General features: G+C 42.2%; 3 protein-coding genes across 8 annotated transcripts in view; 1 reads left to right on the top strand and 2 right to left on the bottom strand.

The window, feature by feature from the left end:
- The window catches only part of LOC125765000 (angiopoietin-2-like), a 201,689-nt gene that overhangs the window by 1,864 nt on the left and 179,415 nt on the right, over positions 1-20,410 (bottom strand). For 4 of the 6 annotated variants that reach the window (XM_049429817.1, XM_049429816.1, XM_049429815.1 and 1 more), the window contains exons 2-3: positions 1,015-2,459; positions 51-379 (exon numbers count right to left, since the gene is read on the bottom strand). In XM_049429817.1, coding sequence (XP_049285774.1) covers positions 51-379; positions 1,015-1,026 — 341 coding nt within the window. In that variant the 5' untranslated portion in view covers positions 1,027-2,459. Of the gene's footprint in view, positions 1-50; positions 380-1,014; positions 3,027-20,410 lie in introns of all 6 variants that reach the window. The other 2 variants (XM_049429812.1, XM_049429813.1) reach the window with 2 other exon arrangements.
- LOC125765157 (uncharacterized) lies at positions 4,588-15,129 on the top strand. The gene is made up of 3 exons (XM_049430062.1): positions 4,588-5,661; positions 10,819-10,947; positions 14,432-15,129. The coding sequence occupies exons 1-3, from the start codon at positions 5,286-5,288 to the stop codon at positions 14,539-14,541; spliced, it is 615 nt and encodes a 204-aa protein (XP_049286019.1). The 5' UTR covers positions 4,588-5,285; the 3' UTR covers positions 14,542-15,129.
- LOC125764997 (zinc finger and SCAN domain-containing protein 2-like) lies at positions 17,490-20,223 on the bottom strand. The gene is made up of 4 exons (XM_049429809.1): positions 19,689-20,223; positions 19,042-19,618; positions 18,034-18,971; positions 17,490-17,966 (listed from the first exon to the last, which is right to left on the bottom strand). Exons 1-4 carry the CDS (start codon positions 19,849-19,851, stop codon positions 17,731-17,733), a joined length of 1,914 nt encoding a protein of 637 aa, XP_049285766.1. The 5' UTR covers positions 19,852-20,223; the 3' UTR covers positions 17,490-17,730.

Raw genomic sequence — 20,410 nt, forward strand, 5'->3', positions numbered from 1 at the left:
GCAAAAAAGAATTTTTTAAACAATCCACACTAAGCGCCATGTTTATTTACTTTCGCAAAATGTCCAGCTTGTTGTCAACGGATTTAATGTGCTCGCTCCAGGCACCGATGTGATGTTGGAACACGTCCCAAATTTGTGACTTCTCTTGCAATGTTTTCACGTTTGCATCCAAACTAGTCATCGTGGTAAGCAGCGACACAATGCGCTGCTCAAGATTGATAAGGTAATGCGAATTGAAGCGATTCAAATGAGATTTCACATCCTCCAGCAGCACGCGTATGTCCTGCACCGGCGTAACCTCGCCGGGCACGGGATCAGATCTGGCTATAACGGTGAGCATTAACATCGCCATCAACATAAGTGGCGCTCTCTGCATGATCTAGAGGGAGAAAAAGATACAGAGGACGATCACACCGAACATTCAATGGTGGCGCTATAAGACTGGCATAAAAATACGATAATAGTTCTCTAATCGTCGAGCTAATTCATCATTCCGCTCACTAGGAGATTTGAAAACCATCTTTCTGTCTACCATGGCACGTGGTTTCCGCGTTATACGATCGCTTTGTTTACAAGCCGCCGCCCACACACTTAGTCACGCTAGAACTTATGCTACGATTCGAGTGGCCAATGGTGGAAGTGGTTAGCATAAGCACGGCGCAACACACACACACGTTCGCGCATTTACACCACTCAAACAATCCAGGGCTAATCCGCAAAGGACCATGTAAGATCATAATGATTTAAAAATAGCGCCGCCAATCGGCAATTACGTTGATTTACGATCGTACGGTTGGGCACGAAATCTCACTTCGATCCATATTCACTCCAAATTCGTTACCAATTCTTTGCCACACTAAAACTTGCGAAGAAGTTCGACCGGCGTGATGTTGTGTCTAAAATTGGCACACCGAGATCGTTTAGGCACTTCTTATCGGATCGTTCCAAACTGAAAACCGCCACACAAACTCCCTTGGCCAGTTTATTCGTTCTACGCAATACGTTGAATCGTACCGTTAGCTTCATCTTCGAACAGTCGACCGGCGTCTTCCGCTTCCGAAAATGCACTAACGCTAGCTCTGGCCGTGCGGGACAGATAAACCGAGTTATTTTAATGCTCGATCACAACCACACCATTTGCTGAAGAGTGATTTTGAACTTGAACGTTCCGAACAACAGTACGTCTGGTGTGACCATGCTGCTTAATGGGGGTTTAGTAGATTTTTTTTAATTTTTCTCTCATAAGTGGTAAAGTAGTCATAAGTACTATGGTATGGGATTTTATGCTTGCTCGGTTAGAACGGCCTGGCCGTCTCAAGACTTATTTTACCACGTAGCAGGATAGTCAGTCCATGCTACGGGGGGACGTGGTCCGGATGGGATTTGAACGCCAGTCCTGCCGTGTGGTTTAGTAGTTTACTCACCATCTAAGTTTAGTCGATATCCTAGGGGCCACGATAGATCGATTTTGCTGGCAATAACAAGGTAAACAAATACAAGTTCAAAAATTAGATCGGTTGAGTGGCATTTAGCATAAATTTAGAAAAATTTATAAATTGATTTATTTTAATGCCAATTGGTTGAAATAAGTTTCTCTTCACTCAAATAATGCTTTAAATAATAAAAGAATAAGAAATTAATAAAAAATAAAAAAAATATAAAAATTTTGAAAATTTCATAAGGCTCATTTTTGCACCAAGTTTTGCCTATAACTTGGTCGGTATACAACGGATCGCCAATCTTTAAACTGTGCTCGATAGATGGCACCAATGGCTACATTTTCTTCTTGGACGGCCATGCTCTCAGGTGTCTGTGGCAGAAGATATTCGAGGAACCAAGTTCCATACCCTGTTGAGAAAATGTTAAATTTTCTTCATTTTTGCACCAAGTTTTGCCTATAACTCGATCGGTATCCAACGAATCGTCAATCTTTAACCTGTGGTCGATAGATGGCACCAATGGCTACATTTTCTTCTTGGACGGCCATGCCCTCAGATGTCTGTGCCAGAAGTTATTCGAGGAACCAAGTTCCTTACCCTGTTTGAGAAAATGTAAAATTTTCCTCATTTTTGAGTAATTTAGCAAAATTTTTAAATGTGATATATTTTAATGGGAATTTGTTGCAATAAGTTTCTTTTCACTCAAATAATGCTTTAAATTAAAAAAAGAATAAAAAATCAGAAAAAAAAATTTAAAAAATTTTCAACTTGAAAATTTCATAAGGCTTACCCCTTACGATTTTTTGGGAAATTTTGCAAAAAAATTCAAATTGTTTTATTTTGATGCCAATTGGTTGCAATGAGTTACTTTTCACTCAAATAATGTTTTAAATAAAAAAAAGAGTGAAAAATAATGAAAAAATCAAAAAATTCAAAAAAAAAAAAATTTATTAAGGCTCATTTTTGCACCAACTTTTGCCTATAACTCGGTCGGTATCCAACGGATCGCCAATCTTTAACCTGTGGTCGATAGATGGCAACAATGGCTACATTTTCTTCTTGGACGGCCATGCCCTCAGATGTCTGTGCCAGAAGATATTCGAGGAACCAAGTTCCATACCCTGTTGAGAAAATGTAAAATTTTCCCCATTTTGGCACCAACTTTTGCCTATAACTCGGTCGGTATCCAACGGATCGCCAATCTTTAACCTGTGGTCGATAGATGGCAACAATGGCTACATTTTCTTCTTGGATGGCCATGCCCTCAGATGTCTGTGCCAGAAGATATTCGAGGAACCAAATTCCATACCCTGTTGAGAAAATGTAAAATTTTCCTCATTTTTGCACCAACTTTTGCCTATAACTCGGTCGGTATTCAACGGATCGCCAATCTTTAACCTGTGGTCGATAGATGGCAACAATGGCTACATTTTCTTCTTGGACGGCCATGCCCTCAGATGTCTGTGCCAGAAGATATTCGAGGAACCAAGTTCCATACCCTGTTGAGAAAATGTAAAATTTTCCTCATTTTTGCACCAACTTTTGCCTATAACTCGGTCGGTATCCAACGGATCGCCAATCTTTAACCTGTGGTCGATAGATGGTACCAATGGCTACATTTTCTTCTCGGACGGCCATGCTCTCAGATGTCTGTGCCAGAAGTTATTCGAGGAACCAAGTTCCATACCCTGTTGAGAAAATGTAAAATTTTCCCCATTTTGGCACCAACTTTTGCCTATAACTCGGTCGGTATCCAACGGATCGCCAATCTTTAACCTGTGGGCGATAGATGGCACCAATGGCTACATTTTCTTCTCGGACGGCCATGCCCTCAGATGTCTGTGCCAGAAGTTATTCGAGGAACCAAGATCCTTACCCTGTTTGAGAAAATGTAAAACTTTCCTCATTTTTGAACAATGTAGCAAAAGTTTTAAATGTGATACAATACAAACAATACTTTAAATAAAATAAGAATAACAAGTTTATAAAAAAAATTGAAAAAATTGAAAATTTCTATACTTTAGCTTTGTTTTGAGTAATTTAGCAAAATTTTATAAATTGATTTATTTTGATGCGAATTTGTTGAAATACATTTCTTTTCACTCAAATAATGCTTTAAATAAAACATAATAAAAAGTGTGTGTATGACGCGGTGGGCAAAAACATCTTCGTTCACCTATTTATCTTGTTACAATTTCTTCTGGCCACCGGAAAAATTATGACACAATTTTCCAACGCGAAACACACAAGAAAACAAATCGGGCAAATCTGCGGTACTGCATCCGTTGTTTCCGTTCACATCCGTTGCATTCGTTCGCAAACGCAACAATTGCTAAGCATGTAGTGACGGAGTTAGAAGAGAATTTTAAATTTTGTTAGATTAAATTGTACCGTTTTGAAAGCTCCTTCCTTGAGATATAGTCTGGAGCAGACTATTCGCAACATGGAACCAGATGTGACTAAAAGCGGTAATCCTTCGGTACAATTAATGGACTGACTAATTCCATATGTTCAACAATGAATCAATTTACAAATACATAAAAATGCTAGAGGAAAATAAATTCAAGTACCTATTTATCATAAAAAAATTGTACGAAACAATTTGAATGGAAATTTGTACGCGCAACGAATCTTTTGAATGCGATGTTTTCATTCCAACCAGGAGTAATCAACTCTGTAGCATAGCTATATAAGCGCGACGTTTTCTGTTTTGTATTTGCGTTTATTTTGAAAACTTACGCAATGGTAAACGAATTGATTAAATAAAACCAGCCGGTTTTTTGATACTCGGAATCGATTATTATATGTAGTGTACTTTACGTGCGGTTTTTCATTATAATCACTTGTAGTTTTAACAGTAATATTGTATCGAAAGCAGTCGAACCCCGGCCCAGTTCGTGGCAGCACAAACTTAGACAGCACTCTAGCAATGGTGGCACATAACAAACACGTGCAATATATCGAACAAATTCGTTTTATATATTCATTCTTTTTTCAATCGTATTTTGAGTTTTTTTTTCACAATTTTTGTTTTATAGTTTACAGTTAGTCCACGGCTTCGAATTAAAAAAAAGTCATTTGTTTATCAAATTATCGCACTTACCTTGCATATTGCGTGCGTGTCCACATTTTTCTTTACAACTCGTTACATTTACATTTTTTGTGGTACAACAAAAAACTATCCATTCATTCCAAACTGGTGTGTAAATTTTGCATCCGTACATAACGGATAACGCTTGCTTGCATAGAATTGTGGCCAGCGGGACCGGTAAGCCGCTTCATTTGCGTTAAAACTAGCGCCGCGAGAAGTCACGCTGTACCGTGCGTACCGAACGCACGCTCTTACGTACACGTGCTCCCTAACTTGTTTCGGCCGTTCTTGCGTACGTGCGATGCGTGCGTGTATTTGTGTGTTATTTGGCTAGTGTAGCGTAGCAAGCAAGTGTCCGTATTATAAATGTTATCCTTTTTGGTATGCCGTGTAGCATATAGGCGTTACGTTTAGTGAAGGGATGTTTGTGAAGAAGAAAAAAAAAAGGAATACAGTGAGCATGGAAAAATCCGGCAAAGTGTAAAGGGGGATGATTGTTCCATCTGTTTCAGTTTGATGTGATATGTTTTCGCGTTTGGTGTAAAAAATCACAACCAAAACCACATAAAATGCTACACGATTATTTCACCATTGCTAGATAGAGTAAATTATGAAACAATCACATCTAAACCACAGCTCTTCCCAGCAAGCGTAAGTGTACGCGTGATAAAACCGAAAGAAAGAACGCAGTCGCGAACAAAACGAAGGTACAACACAAAAAAAACAACCCAAACACACATTACGACTCTGTTACCATGGCGCGATTCCAACTGCTTCGACTGTTGGTGGTACTATTTGGGGCTGGACCGTTCAGTTCGATTTTGGCCGCACTGGCAACGAACGATGAGCATCTTCTGATGGAACAGAACGCACACCGGCATCACGCATACCAGAAGGATTCACAATCGCACAGCAAAGCATCCTATCCGACGTCGGCCACAAATGTGCCTTCTTATGAGCTGGAACATGGACAAACGGAGGCAGCCGCACGCGAGTACGTGGCCTCGATGACCGATGCGGAATTGTCCGTTCCGAGCTGGTGCAAGGAGTGTAACGCAACCATGCTGCACTACTGTCGTACACAGCGATTCCTAAACGATCACTGTTGCTGTGAATATTCACACGCCAGAGGTAAGTTAGTAGAGTGACTCATCATCACCACAACAGAAGAAGAAAAAAATCTTCACCCTAGGATAGGACGATGCATGACGTCAGGTTGCGTTTTCACAAGTGGTCCCAAAAGCAAGAAAACGCGTCCTGTTTAGTATTGTAACCAAAATCACCCCCCCACAAAATGGCGGTTGGGCTGGGATTTAATTGCTAATTGTTCTTCGTAAACACACTCACAAAAGTGGTCCTATTTCTAGCAGGACGACTTGTACGTACAAAGGCGAGAAAAGAGGTCACGCTAAATGTGTTGCGTGATATGGGAATGGATGATGTCATAGGGCAGGGAGCGTTTGGTTCGTATTCCATTAAGGAAATCCTTGCTTATGCAAAAAAAAAATTAAATGACAAAAAAAAACGTTGAAACGACAGTTTAATCGATTCGTGATCGTAACGTAATCAGATTAGAAGAGTTTTTGTTTTGTGTTATGAAACACTTTCCCCACACCAAGAGTAATGATTTTGGCTTTGTAGAGTAAGATTTTGATAGGAATGATTCTGTTGCTGTGTGTTTGCCCGTTTGAATTGTTTATAATATGTGAGTTCTTAATCGCTTTGCCGCTTGAAACACTGCTTAGAGTGTGTTTATGCTATTCCCGTCGAATAGTGGCCAATGCATAACGCATTGTAACGTGCGAATGTTTAATTTTGCGACATGACCTTGACGCAACGACCATTTGCGTTGGTTGCAGTTGCTTGCAGTTCGCGATCGTCGATGCAGCCGGCAGGTTTTATGGCCGGATGTAACCTGTACGTGAGATGTCCACTAACTTATACATCAAAAACAAAACTATTCTTCATACTACTCTTACTACGAAAGCGATCACATTCATCTGTACGATTGAAACGCTTCTAAACCGATCACCTTTCGTGCTAACCTACTTCGTCATCCAGTGACAGGCGGTTATGTTAACCTTGCCGCTGGAAAACGTAACCCGGCAATTGCACCGTTTTTCCAAACTGCACGTGGAAAATGATGCAGCAAATGGCCGTCAATTCATAACTTGCACATGGGGAACAAAAGGTACGCGATTTCGTAATGCGACAAATTGTGTTTTGCTCGAGGTCCGGCAAAACGGGAGATGTTTCTCCGGGTGGGATGATTTCTGCGTGTTGCCCACTTGGTTTCTCCTCTCTTTGGAAGCCATCACACACACACACACACACAAACGCGGCAAATGATAACGAGACGCACTAAATTGCATTTACCAAATGCAAAGTTGATTAGTCGTTGTTTTCTTCGTTCTTTTTTTTGTTGTTCTCTCTCTCCACCCTTTCCCATCTCTCCGTTGTTTTGTTTTGTTCCATTTTGGGGGGTGGTGGAGAGGAAGTTGTCTACGTCATGGCTCAATGGAACGATGCAACGCCACGCGTCACCCAGAATGTTCGTTCCTCTCGAAAGGTGCGTCGTGTGTCGCTTAGGTGGGCAATTGCCGTGAAGTTGAATTGCCGGCACTCGGATACTGCATTGAATGTGCACACCTTTTGAAGGCTTTCTTTAGCTATACACTTTCCTATGTGTCCCATTGGGTCAATCATTGGCCACCGTTCCAGTTGGGTTGTTTTTCTTTGCTGCTTTTCGGAGCTCACGCTTTGAGTCATCCGTGTTTTGCTCGATCACAGCCCTGCAAGACGTTTCCTCCCGACGCGAAGCAAACAAACGATTTGCATAACAATATCAGGCCACAGTGCATGTTGTTCTGTTGGTAACATTTTTTTTCGCGTGGCGTTTTGTTTGGTGCTTTTACGAAGCAGCAAATGAAGATCACTGTAGATCGTACCAAACAGGGTCACCGGTTTTAAGCGATCAGTATCGGATTGTTTTGGATGCATGCAGCAGGCAATGTAAAGACGTTCTAATGTTTCTAGAATAAAGAATTCGAATTACATTCTTTTCCAGAGTTACGCCAATTCGAAATATGTGAATTTAAAAAATTTCACAGTTCTTGAAGTTTTCATAAGACTTTTCGTGAAGTTCCTGTATGAGCAGTTCAATTTTCTATCTGTGAACTTATGGAATATTAGTTTAAACAAAATTTACGTAAATTGTTGTGAAAAAATTGAAAATATAACTACATAAGTACTCGTTACTTTGAAATTCGAGGATTTCTCCGGAACGCATAGTTCGCGTTACTCGAGAAATGATTGTACACATTACTTCCATGAATTCTGTTTTTAAAAAACATCCACCAACAAATATGCTGCCGGATGGTGTATACCATCGACAAGATAGACGGCAATGTAACACATCTTTCTACTATCTACGTACGTGACCGTGGGTTGGGTTTTGGTTCATGAGTCTTCGACCGCAAGTATGCGCCAAGCTGGTGAATCTTATCAAAATGTCAATATTATAGCGCAAAAATACCATCAGCCTTTAGCCGATTCTTCAAACACCGGAAGCACATTCGAATTCGTACCAGCGGCAAGCTTTATCAAAACAACAAACGCTTGTCGATTAAATATTGCAATTGGCGCTTCCACGCGCTAGTTTGAGTGAAAGGACACAAAGAAATCCTACATTCCGTTCGCATAATTTATGCGCACCATCACCACGCCGAAAAAACCGCGCCGGCACGTGTGTCTCGCCTCGTAAAGTCACGCGAGAAGGTTGTTGAACTGCAACGTAACACAACGTTTGGCAGGGTCCACCCGGCCCGTCGTCGGTCGTCTAATGAGACCAGGGGAGAAAAGTAGGTCTCGATCAGATCAGAAAAATCGGGGGAGAAAGAGAAAAAAACAAAACGCACAGATGTTTAAATGAGGGATCCACGAACGGCGTGCGGTTCTTGTTGTGCGTCGTAATAAATATGAAAAACGGAAACGTGAAAATAAGGACCGAAGTTGGACATTCGGCATAATTTTTAGCATGGCGACTATACGTTGTATCATTACGCTTGGTAGTGTTGGTGTGTTTGTGTGTGTCCTTAAAAAAAGGGATCGAGACTTTCGATCGTTCCCTGCAGGACTTGTGATCGGATCTAAACTTAAGAAAATGGAACCTTGCTGCACAGAGCAGTGCAATGTTGGATGTCATTTTAATTAAGATTCCAGTAGAATCGTTCGATTAGCTGGTTCATTGAATTAAGTCCAAGGAATAACGCAGGTTCGTTTGGTCCAATGCACAATGAAAAGAACACAAAGACAGACGCGTGTGCACGTTTGATGCCGACGCATAGTGACAGTAACGTTGGGCAAGGCCCATCCGAATGAATTGTGCTTTAATCTAACGTTCGGCGCAGATTGATTATGACAGTTTAGAATCGGTACGAACAATTGCACGACATTCTCGAAGGAATAGGTAATGGTGAGGAAGGTAGCGCCCATAGGTAAGACCGTTAACAGTTGATCAAGCTGTCACGGTACCGATGGGCGATGACAATCGCCCGTACATCTTCCGGCACCGTTTTGCTGCGGACCCGTCGTCATCTTCAAGCGCAAGTATGTGTACGCGCGTGCCCTTATTCTTGCTGTGTTTCATGCGCACCCGGCACAATTTATGATCGCGTTTTGCCCTTCACAGGGCTGTTTGTTTGATTCTTTCAAATTTCACGATCAGTTGATCACGTCCAACAGAGCTGCCGATAGCGGCGGTGTGGCGGTTTTGTTGGAGCTTTTACCATTAGTTACGCCAAATTGCGCCGCCCGGAACAGTCATGCCGGGGACGATCGTCGATGACATATCGGGGCGGGTTATAATGAGATGCAGAACACGCACCATTCCGTCGATTTGTCGAATGCATTCGCGAGTTTGCCATCGTCAATAAGGAACGGGGAGAGTTCCAACGTGTTCCAAAACAATAACAACTCCTGTCGACACGCGTAACCCAGTGTCCGAGGGCCCCATTGTGCCTCATGGCTTAGAAATTTGATGCCGAAGTAACTGGATGCTTTAACAAACTCTGGTATACCAGATGCCCTTCATATACCGCTTGCAAGTGTTGACTGCGGGGGGAGGGTAATCTGATACCGATTCTATCGGGTATTATCTAATTCTACCACGGTGGAGAATCAATTTCCCCTGGAACCGCAAGACGCAAACTCGTGAATCGTCAGCCCGCGTCCGTTAATCCGATGAGTTTACGCGCATTTCGAATGCGGATGCGTACCACAATTAATGAGAGATAAAAAGTAATAACGATAAGGAAAGAGAGAGAGATAGAGGAAGAAATAAAAAAAAAACGCTTCGACCTCCAACCAAAATTGTGGGACCATGGTGTGCGGGGCGGTTTGCCACTTTTCCACCCTCATTAGACATTCCGGGGTCGTTTCTTTGCGGGTAGTGCAGGCAACAAATGTTGGCACCGAAATTGGATACGATCGGTTTAGAAGTTGGCTTAGGTTAAGGCGAATTGAGCGAAAGTAGCGCCAGTAGCGCGGTGTGGCGTTTAGTGGGAATTCGATAGGATTCGGCGTTGGGCAAAAGTGTGCTGTTAAAAAACGTGGACATTGGTATTTTATCGGTATGTAAGTTATGGTTATAGTTTCTTACAATCGATTAAAGTAATGAAATTTAACGAACATCATTGAAGATTTGGGGATTCGAACTCCATTCGGCGAATGCCTCTTATATCTGACAAAGGGCACCACATACAATTGTTGAAGAATACACCTTTGTGGTCTTTATTTATACACTTCAATATTACCACTTTATAGGACTTTCATAGTAGGAGATATGTTTTCCAAAACTGAAGAATACCTTTCTGGAACACTTAGGATTTCTGGTAAATGCGTTAGGATGAGAGGTTATGGTTATGGGTAGAGATCGGACTTAATCGTGCCAAACGAAACAACAGTTCCAAAGTTCATATTTTAATTCCAGCACCGAACAAACCGATTCGGTGCTGAAATGAAATTGTATGCCGATTGTAAATTAAACCATTTCGCTAAAGAAAACATACGCCTCGCTAATCGGTACAAGCATGTAAATATGTACACTTTTTTTTCGTTTTGTTTTGAAGAAGAAAATCCCAAAAACCCGTAACGGGTGCTTCTGCTGTTTGCCCATTTCACACCAAACGCCAACGTGAGGATGAGGGGAAATGTGTGACTCACGTTCGTCTTTCCATCCCCTATGTTGTGATCGTGCTCGTACTAATCGATATTATCCTTTCCTTCCAGAGCAACTGCCATGGATCTCACACACCTGCCATCGTCAGTTGGAGGGAGACTGCAAGGTAAACGCCGGTTCTTGCGGCAAGTATCGCGTGATCAAAGAGTGCTGCTGCGATCGGATCACAAAGCTGGAGTGTAAGTGGCGTTAAGTTTTGTCCATTCCTTTCTTTACCCCTTGCTGCCACGCCAGAAGAGTGGGAAGTGTTTATTTAACCTTATAGGCAGATCGATAACGAGCACCTCACGCCCCATAACATGAGTGTCGATTTTTTTTGGCGGGGGATATGAACTTCACCCAGATTAACTCGATCTGGAAGATCTTCTACGGTTCGCTTATCGACTGACTGCTAACACAAACCAGAAGCTGTCTCTTTTTAGCATTTTAAAGCGGAAAACCCATCCTGCTGTGAGGCACTCAAACCACACGCACACACGACACTTAATGGATGCTCATAATCATTCGCCCATAATCAAGTGGATCTGCTGTTGATGCTGTTGCTACTGTTGGATACATTTAATAGTTCCGGCATTGCACCCACAAACCTCAATATATTTGCATGCGAGTAGGTCACTCGAGTGCGGGTGCATTATTGGGTGGGCTTACAAAGCGCAAGACAGACGGCCCACTAATTTGGGCGAGATGATTATTCGCAATTATTACGGTAGCAATAAAGCTGATCATGCTTTGCTTCGCGAACGATGATAGGAGGCCGCACACGGATGATGGGAAGATGTGGTGTAAATATTTACGCACATAAAAACGCTTCTGGCGATGTGGTGAATCGTGGGTTAGAATTAAAGGTTGTTTTTTTTTGCTTCTTCTTCTAATAACACTAGATACTGCTCTACAGAAAATGCAAATCCGTTGACGTGTATACCTGCGCTTCGTAGTCGAAAGTTTCCCATTCCGTTTTGCTGTATGGGCTCCGATACGCGATCGGCGATTTATTTTACGACACCAAAACGATGCTTATTGTTTACCGCACAAAATCGCATCACACAGAACATACCACCAGCACTCGTGGGTCGGTTCTCGCAGAGCGGAAGATTTGTGGCTTATTGACACGCGTCGCGTGTTAGAAATATTGGAATGTGACGGACGGACATTTCTCTTTCCCCTCTTTCCCCAGTAAACGATCGGGAAGGAAATAGATCCGTTTTTTACGACGCTACAAAACCCAAAACATTCACACAAGACAGCCAGCACGCGTTTGTGGTAGCAACAGTTGGCAAAATATGTATGCTAAGCCGCGAACTTTGAAACGCAACGATGCGCTGTATTTAGCCAGTTTGCTCGTTGGATTTATGATTGATTTTTGAACATACATTTCAGAAGATACAACAATGCTGAGACTGTGGCGACATGGTAGAACACTGTGCCGGAACGTGGACGTTTGAGAAATTCATCATCTACACCCCACAACATTCCTGCACACAAAAGTGGTGTAACGTCATGATCGTGGAAGTGATCGTTGGGTGTAGAATTTTGTTTGAACTGTTCTACTTGTTACAACCTTGCAAACCTGTGCAAAGACACGAGCATATGATCAGAATTAAATTAGGTCGAGTCGTGTAAAAGTATAAATCGTTCCACGCTTCACTTGATCGTGCAGGTTAGCACACACACACACACGAGCCATGAACGTGGCGGGTGGAAAATATTTAAATCACCGCTTCCCATCTTTCGTCAGCAAACGAAAAGCGTATGGGCCCCCAATTCCCGAACATACTTCCAACAAGACGTTAATCATTATTTTTCATCAGAAAAATGTAGCCCTGATTGTGCGAGAGACAGAGAGAGAGAGAACGCACACACAACCGGATCAGAGTAGATTTGTGAACTGCCGATGGACTTGCTGGAAGGCTTTAGTTCATCTTCTTCCTCATCACCCAGCATCCCAGTTTGCATCATGCCACACACATGAGGTAACGTTTAACACCTTCGTGTTTATTGGAGGACTTGGAACGGTCCGAATGCGGTTCGATTGATTGACTGTGTACGGGAATGAATCTGTCGGGCGCTAGCGACCGATAAACAAACACCATAAACACGTACATACATCGACACAAACGCGTGCTTATACTGGAAATAGATCATGTGACGACGACTCGATCTTCAAACGGAACAGGCAAGGATGAGCAGACAGCCGTTTTGCGGAGGAGTGTTACACACGAAAGTGCAGACCGTTTGTCACTTGGTCTGGTAAATATTGCCACCATCGCTGCTTGCCTCTCGTTGGGCCCAAGCGGCAGCATCCATTTTGTTGCTGATTGAAGTGGTGTTGATGTGCTTGTCGGTACAGATCGCAACAACATTTCACTGTGACCTTCGGCGTAGATAAGCATAGCAGTATTAAACTGGAACTTTGAAATAGAACAAACATTATTTTTATTGGAGAAAAATAGGATGTTTAGCTTAGTATTAGCGTTTCAATTTTTACCTGAATAGTATAGATCGTCTTAGAAAAAAGAAGATAACTATTGTAGGGCATTTTGAGTATTCACGTGCTTTGGTCTAAAACACACAGAAGGTTGTGGTTTCACCTTCGCCATATTAAGGCTATTCAGTTACATGGGGCAACTAGGTCTAGTTCACCATTGTAAGACCAACAAATGACCCTAATAGGTCGCCCAAAGAGTACAAAAAAGTGTTACTTCTTGAGACTTATTTAAAGAGGGAATAGTTGTTGAATATAAAGCCATCACTTTGATCTGAGGCATTGCTTACGACATTTGAGTTCATCAAATAATGCATAATTAAACGAAAAATCAATGCACAATTATGACTTGCTCTTTACGCTGGAAGCATTACAACATTTGAGTCGTTAGTAATTATCTACCCTACCAAGTGACATCTTCCACGACGATGTTGCTCACATGCGGATGTACTTCATGCGGGCAAGATGTTTGTGGTGCAATTTACACTCATTACCCATGCGTATATGACGATATCATGCTAATAGAATTGTAAAACGGTCTTATCACACATCGCCGTATCATATCTGAATGTCATTAACTGTTTACAATTGCAGACGAAAAATGGAGCTCAAGCTAAGCGAACAACTTTGGCAGGTTGTATCTCGCGACGAAGATCATTTCCGTTCGTTTTTCCCTCTCACTCGCAAACCGTGAGTAACTTAAGCCCCACATGCGTTAGCATTGACAATGATAATATTGCGTTGTTCCGCGTTGACATTCGCGCGCTCTGACCGCAAGCAATGATTGCTGTGATCTACATTTTTCCTAACACCATGGCGCATGGTTTCCCTCGATCAGAAATAATCCATTAGGAGTGTCAGCGTCATTTCGCCACCTAATGTGTTCGTCAAGGGCTAACGAATGCGGTTTAGTTCGTTTTTTTTAAATGTCCCCAACAAATGGTTCGTTTCAGAATGGATAGGATTTCTATGTTGGTTTAAACTACCTTCCATGGTCTTTGTATAGTTTCCCGGAGGGAGTATTCTCAGGTCAAGAATACCATTATAGATATTTGATAATTTGAGATTAATTTTCTCAGCACCCTTTCTAGCCTGAAATGTTGTTTTAAATGTTCCTCGCTTAAAAAGGTGACAAATAAGCAGCCGGAAATTTTATTTCGTTTACCATTTTTCATTCACAGCCAAAAACAAATACTCATCCGGATCCAACACAGGACCAGCAAGGTTTATACCGTTTCTTGCCCTAGCGTGTGCTTTCGTCCGTTTTGTTCCACAGCAACAGCTCAGTTAGCCAGCCAGCAGCTTCGTTGTGTACTTGACAGGCAACATTCGCTTGTACTTAAGTGACCTTATCATGGAAGGTGATTCGATCGGTAAATGAACAAGAAGAGAACGAAAAAGGATGGGTCTTCAGCATTCAGCATGTAACGTTAGCATTCCTTCCCGGTGTCATTATTGAAAATTGTGTCTACATTGGTTTGCACTTGTGCTAGCGATGGTGTTGAACACCATACAGGGGCTCTAAACAGTGTGGTTATTTTAATTTGTTTAATTTGTTGGTTAGTGCATATATAAGAATCATAGCAAAACTATGATATCGCATTGTATTCATTTTGAGGCGTACAATAATCAATAACGTCCCCACCTGCCATTGTGAGGGTAAACTAAAGCGTGTTTACTGAAATTGGAAACAAAGTAAGAAGTTTTAGATTTCGACGTGTTAGCTGTGAAACAAAATTACGTAGTATAGGGTATGTAAAGTCATTAGTTTAAGTTACCGATAACAAAGCTAAATGTTTGTAAAGTTGCAGCAAAGGTGCATACCAAAGGGTAGACCTATAAATAAATAGTCTGTGAATAAAGAAACTGTAAAAAAGGATATTTGCTTTATTTTATGTAATAATGTATGTGAACCAAAAAAATCGAAATAATATTCAACTGAACGCTTCAATGTTGGTAAACATTTGAATAAAATATTACAATAACAGAATACAACTGTGCCCTTCAATTACGAAACACGTGGCGAAAAGCTGGCCGTTACATTTAAATATTCAATGCGATGATTAAAGCTTACTAACCTCACATGCAGGTGGCGCTTGGTCGTGCACAATGGGAACGAACAAGCAGTGCTTTAGTGTTTTTCCATTACATTTATTAGTTCCTATGAATATTAAATCAATTAACAAAGTATTTATACTGGTTATTCGTGCTAAAAAATAGATTATCAATCAAAAGGTAAGCAATACATTATCTAATTGCATTTCTTTGGTTTGTATTGAATTGTTCGTGTCCAAAAATGGCGCCGAAGGTGTTTGACAGCGACGCATTTGTTTACACATCCATTGCGTCATTTGCACAATTGCGTGTCCGTGGAAAATGTGAGCGTCGTGAACCGTATTTTTTGTGTTAAAATGATTCCATTTACCTTACGTGGTGTTACATTATGTTGTGTGCTATTTGGCGTTCTTTTGCCATCTACTTTCGGAAATCAGCACGGACAAGATTCCAGATGGATTAAACCCGGCGCTTTAGATCGGTGGGGCCAGCAGCAAAGACTTCACGGCAAACCTTACGATGGATCGGGCGAAGCACAGACAGAACCGTTGCAATGTGATTGTCCGCCTCCACCGGAACCAACTCCACCCACTCCCTGCAGCGATGATATCATCGAAGACCAACGTTTGGCTCTCGTTTTCTACCGGAAGCTGATAAAAACACTTGTCGCACGCGAAACTATTCGTGCAGATCCAGCTGCACCGGATTACTACAATGTGGATTGGTCACTAAATATATCTGCCCGACAGCTAGACAAACTACTAGATGACACAAGTTCCGCGCGAGAGGTTAATTTGATAGTGTCTGCACTATTGGAAAAGTCTACAAACACTCGACAGAATTTGATTTTCCGAGAAAATCAATGCGAACGTTTGTATAACTTTTTGATGCAATGCTTCGAATCGAAGATTCTGCACAATCTACTGCCAATCATTTTGCTGATCGCGGTATGCTATACGGTCCGCATAATTTCCCGCTTCACACGGATAAATTCGTTCATCGTGTTCCTGCTGTTGATCTTAAGCATTACTGTGTGCGGCAAGTGGAAGGAATGCAACGAGAATTTGGCAAAGAATGCCCTAAGAAACATGGAATCATCACCCTCATTCTGGAAATCATTGGTCGGGTTCGGTGCCCAAAATACTGACGATTTGCTTCCCGTTTGCGATCCGCTACAGGTAATCATAGAGTCAACGGTTCATTTGCAAGCCACATACTTTAAAAGCATGTTTAAAGAGTTTCTTAGTGCATACGAGGAAAGCACAAAAAATGCCTGGTTTTACGAAAAGATTTTAATCGGAGCGCTACTGACTGGGTTAGCTTACATTGTGATAACATCGGTACTGACAGTGGGTGTTCGCGGCGGATTCGAATTGTTCGGTAACATGGTCACCGTGGGGATGCGATCGTCCAGCAACACGCCACCGATAGGCGATGGGTCGGCCAATAACGTACCGCAGCAACAGCAACCACAACCACTGCCAACGGTTAATTTAAACTTTCACATAGGAGACAGCATCGCCAAGACAGTTCCGCTCAACGAAATATTGCAGCAGGAGAACCAACGTATCGAAGTAGTATCGGAGGAACAAGCAGCAGCGAACGAGGACACTCCGGGCGGAACACAGAAAAAAACCGCAGAACCATTGACTGCGCCGGAAAATGCCGAAGAACTGGACGATAAAAACAAAAAAAACTGATGAATAGTGATTTAATTGTTAGTGTGTGATTGCAGAAACGGTTTACTACTTACTTTATAAGTTTAATGTACTGCAGTGGTTAGCACAACAATATCCCTTAACCTAAGATCCAAGGACAGGACAGGCCTGGGCAGGACCCAAGTTGTGAAGAACTCTTTCGAATGCGTTGATCACAAAAACAGTCCTAAAAACCGCTTTGTTTATATGTTTTTCTATCTTCAAGTTGAATGTATTGTATTTGTTATAAAAAAAATGCTAACTAATATCCGGTTGCGTCAGCAAGTTTTGTAATATAAATTAAAAAATATACGTTCTTTGTGAACTTAATTAAATGTGTACACTTTTTCGTTTGGTAAATTTATCATCTCAATGTGTCAATTTGCAGTTATCAGTCTATGCCAACGTTACATGTTGTTGTAAAATAGCAAAAAATGGAATTATCATCTTTCTTAATCTCCTTCGCGCGTACACACACACTCAAACATTTACACACTGGTTTGGATCGATATTGCCTCTCGAGGGCCTTTTACACTATCTAATCACTAGCCTATTATCTTAGTTTTAGAAAAAGGGGATTTCTTACACGTAGAATCTTTGTAATGCAGAAAAGGGAATAAACTTCCCGTGGGATAGGTTCACGCCAAGGAATCACTGTCCTGTTACGGGCCACACCAAACGGGTTGAGTTGCCACCAAGGAAGGATAATCTATCATTGAGCGATGCTATCATTCACCAATGGAAACCGGCACGGAGCTACTGTCCGGTGACATCCTTGAACTTCCGCCAAGAAATGTTGTGCTATTAGTGAGGTGTATGAAATGAGGATTTATCAGCCGGAACTGTTGCTCTTCACTGTTGCAAAAGGATGCCATCGCTGGCAGAATAGGCAGCTGCGTATCGTACAGCAAAGGTCCGGTGAAGGTTTCCTTCTCGCAGCTGGACAATACGTTGCTGGGAAGTTCTGTGGAAAAAAGAAGCACAGGTTTACACACGATTTTTCGCTACAATTATCGCCCATACAAACTTACCATGCTTAATGAGATCAATAGACACGTCTGGGTGTTCGATTGGGCTTCTTACACTAAAATCACAATCCACTTCCGGAGACAGTAGGCCGCTACCGCCCAAACGCTCCTGTTCATCTGGGACGTTTGAGTTGGACAGCTGCTCCAACGGTTCCGGAATGCTAAGCTTCGACTCATCGGACGGTAAACACTGAAATATGTCCTCTATTTCGTCCGCAAGCGGCTGTAGAAGATCATCCTTACACACTAAGTTGAGATCGATGTTGGAGCTTTCACTAAAGTACGGTAGCGATTCATCCTTCAACACATCCGGTAGCGGTACCAACGGCATCTTAACTGTCCGCTTTTTCGCCCTTTCCAAGCCAGCCGAACCCGGTTCGGATGCTTCCTTTTTGCGCACACTATCGCCGTTCTTTTTCTTCGTCATAAACTTTGGCACACTGTCCAACTTTTCTCCGGTACGATGGTCCACCTTATGCCGGCGCCGGATGTGCTTCAGCCAGTTGGGAAAGTTGGTGAAATCGCGCGTACAATACTTGCACTTGAACGGACGCAAACCGGAATGGATGTTGCTGTGCTGGCGCAACTTCGAGCTGCTGAGAAAACCTTTGTTGCACTCGGGACAAACAAACGGACGCTCGTTATTGTGGACGGCCGAGTGCACCTTCAGGCAGCGCTCCGTTTTGTAACATTTGCCACACAGCTCACAGCGGTACGGCCGTTCCTCCGAATGGTAATTTAGGTGGCGCTGAAGGTGCGCCTTTTCACAGAAAGCTTTATCACACTGGCCACACTGGAAGGGACGATCGCCCAGGTGCGTTTTGTGGTGCTGAATTAGATTGATTTTCTGCACGAACGAACGTCCACACTCGGGGCAGGAAAATTTCGGACTTTCGGAGTGTATCTTGCGATGGGAGTAAAGGCTACCGGTCGAAAGTGATCTTTGGGGGGGGGGGGAAAGAAATAAGAACCATTAATAAAAGCGAGAACCGATTGTTCGACTGTACGTACTTCCCACAGTCCGGACACTCGACCAACTGCTTTGGGGTTCGATGCAGCTTTCTGGAGTGTTCCTTAAATTCAGCTTGCGTTGCAAAAATAGCATCACATCTAGGACAGGGTATTACTTGTAGTTTTACTTCGGCATTTTTCGAACTGCGATCCTTCGACGATCCGGATCCATTGTTGGGTTGATGGATGTTTTGGTGACGAGTGAGATCCGACTTTTGATGGAACGTTTTCGAACAATCTGGACAGCTAAACCGTTGATTGGCGCTGTGCCGGTAACAGTGTAGCTGGTATGCCCTGTACTGTTTGATACGCTTGCCACACACCGAACACACATATACCGGATCCTGATCATAGGTCGTGCGGAAGTGCAACTCAAATGCTGCTCTAGAGGGAAATGTTTTCTCACAATTGCAACACTTAATGCTCACTTTACTGCCTTTCTTTCCTTGATGGTCCGTGTCCGAGTGTTGCCCAATGCTACCGTTTTCCAACCCTTTACGCAACGGTATGCCATTGATGTCGAAATACTTCGTTGGCGAAGGGTTTTGTGGTTCCATAACCAACTTCAACTCATTACCTATAGAACATGAATAGAATCGCTTTTAATTCAACTGCAACCTACGGTTTCATTAGGAAGGTGTACATACCATTATTTTGCTCTTTTGGCTTGCTGTTGCCATTGACGAGCCCTTTTCCAGATTTCTCATCTTGCGATATAATCTTTGCGGCATCGGATGGTGAATCGTTTATTACCGGTAAGCACTTCATACCAGCTGCATTGTCCATCATGTGTTTATGCAATAGGTGCATAGGATTTGCTCCCCCCAAATCAAAACAAACAAACCGGGAGATCGGCAGTCGTCCAAAACGCAATCAAAACATTCGCCTCCGTACCAAACAGAAAGTGAGGTTAGGTTTTGTTCGAGCGGAAAAACTAGCGCTGATTAAATTGGTTTCAACTTCACGGTATACACTGTGCGATATATTCCTCATGTAAAGAGTAACTTTTTCTACAAGATTACGATAATATTTAGTTGAATGCTTGCAGAAAACACTTATTAAATGCATTATTTTACGCACTACACCAAAACAAACAATTACCAGCGGTAGCCATCTTTCTTTTCCCGTTTCCCCGTCAACCGCTTCCCTGACGTTTCCTCTTCTTCTTCCTTTCACACACACACAGTTTATGGTCGATGCGAATTACAATTCATGGAACGAATTTAGCTAGAACTGGCTTATTTAAAAGGTTTGCTAAAAATAACATTTTAAAAAGTGTATTTTATATTATTAAAGCTTATAATTTCGATATAATAATTTAAACTGTAAAACATAGAATAATTTCAACGAAAAATCCAGTTAACCACTT

This window comes from Anopheles funestus, chromosome 2RL, assembly GCF_943734845.2.
Source record: "Anopheles funestus chromosome 2RL, idAnoFuneDA-416_04, whole genome shotgun sequence".
Classification (NCBI taxonomy): Eukaryota; Metazoa; Arthropoda; class Insecta; order Diptera; family Culicidae; genus Anopheles; species Anopheles funestus.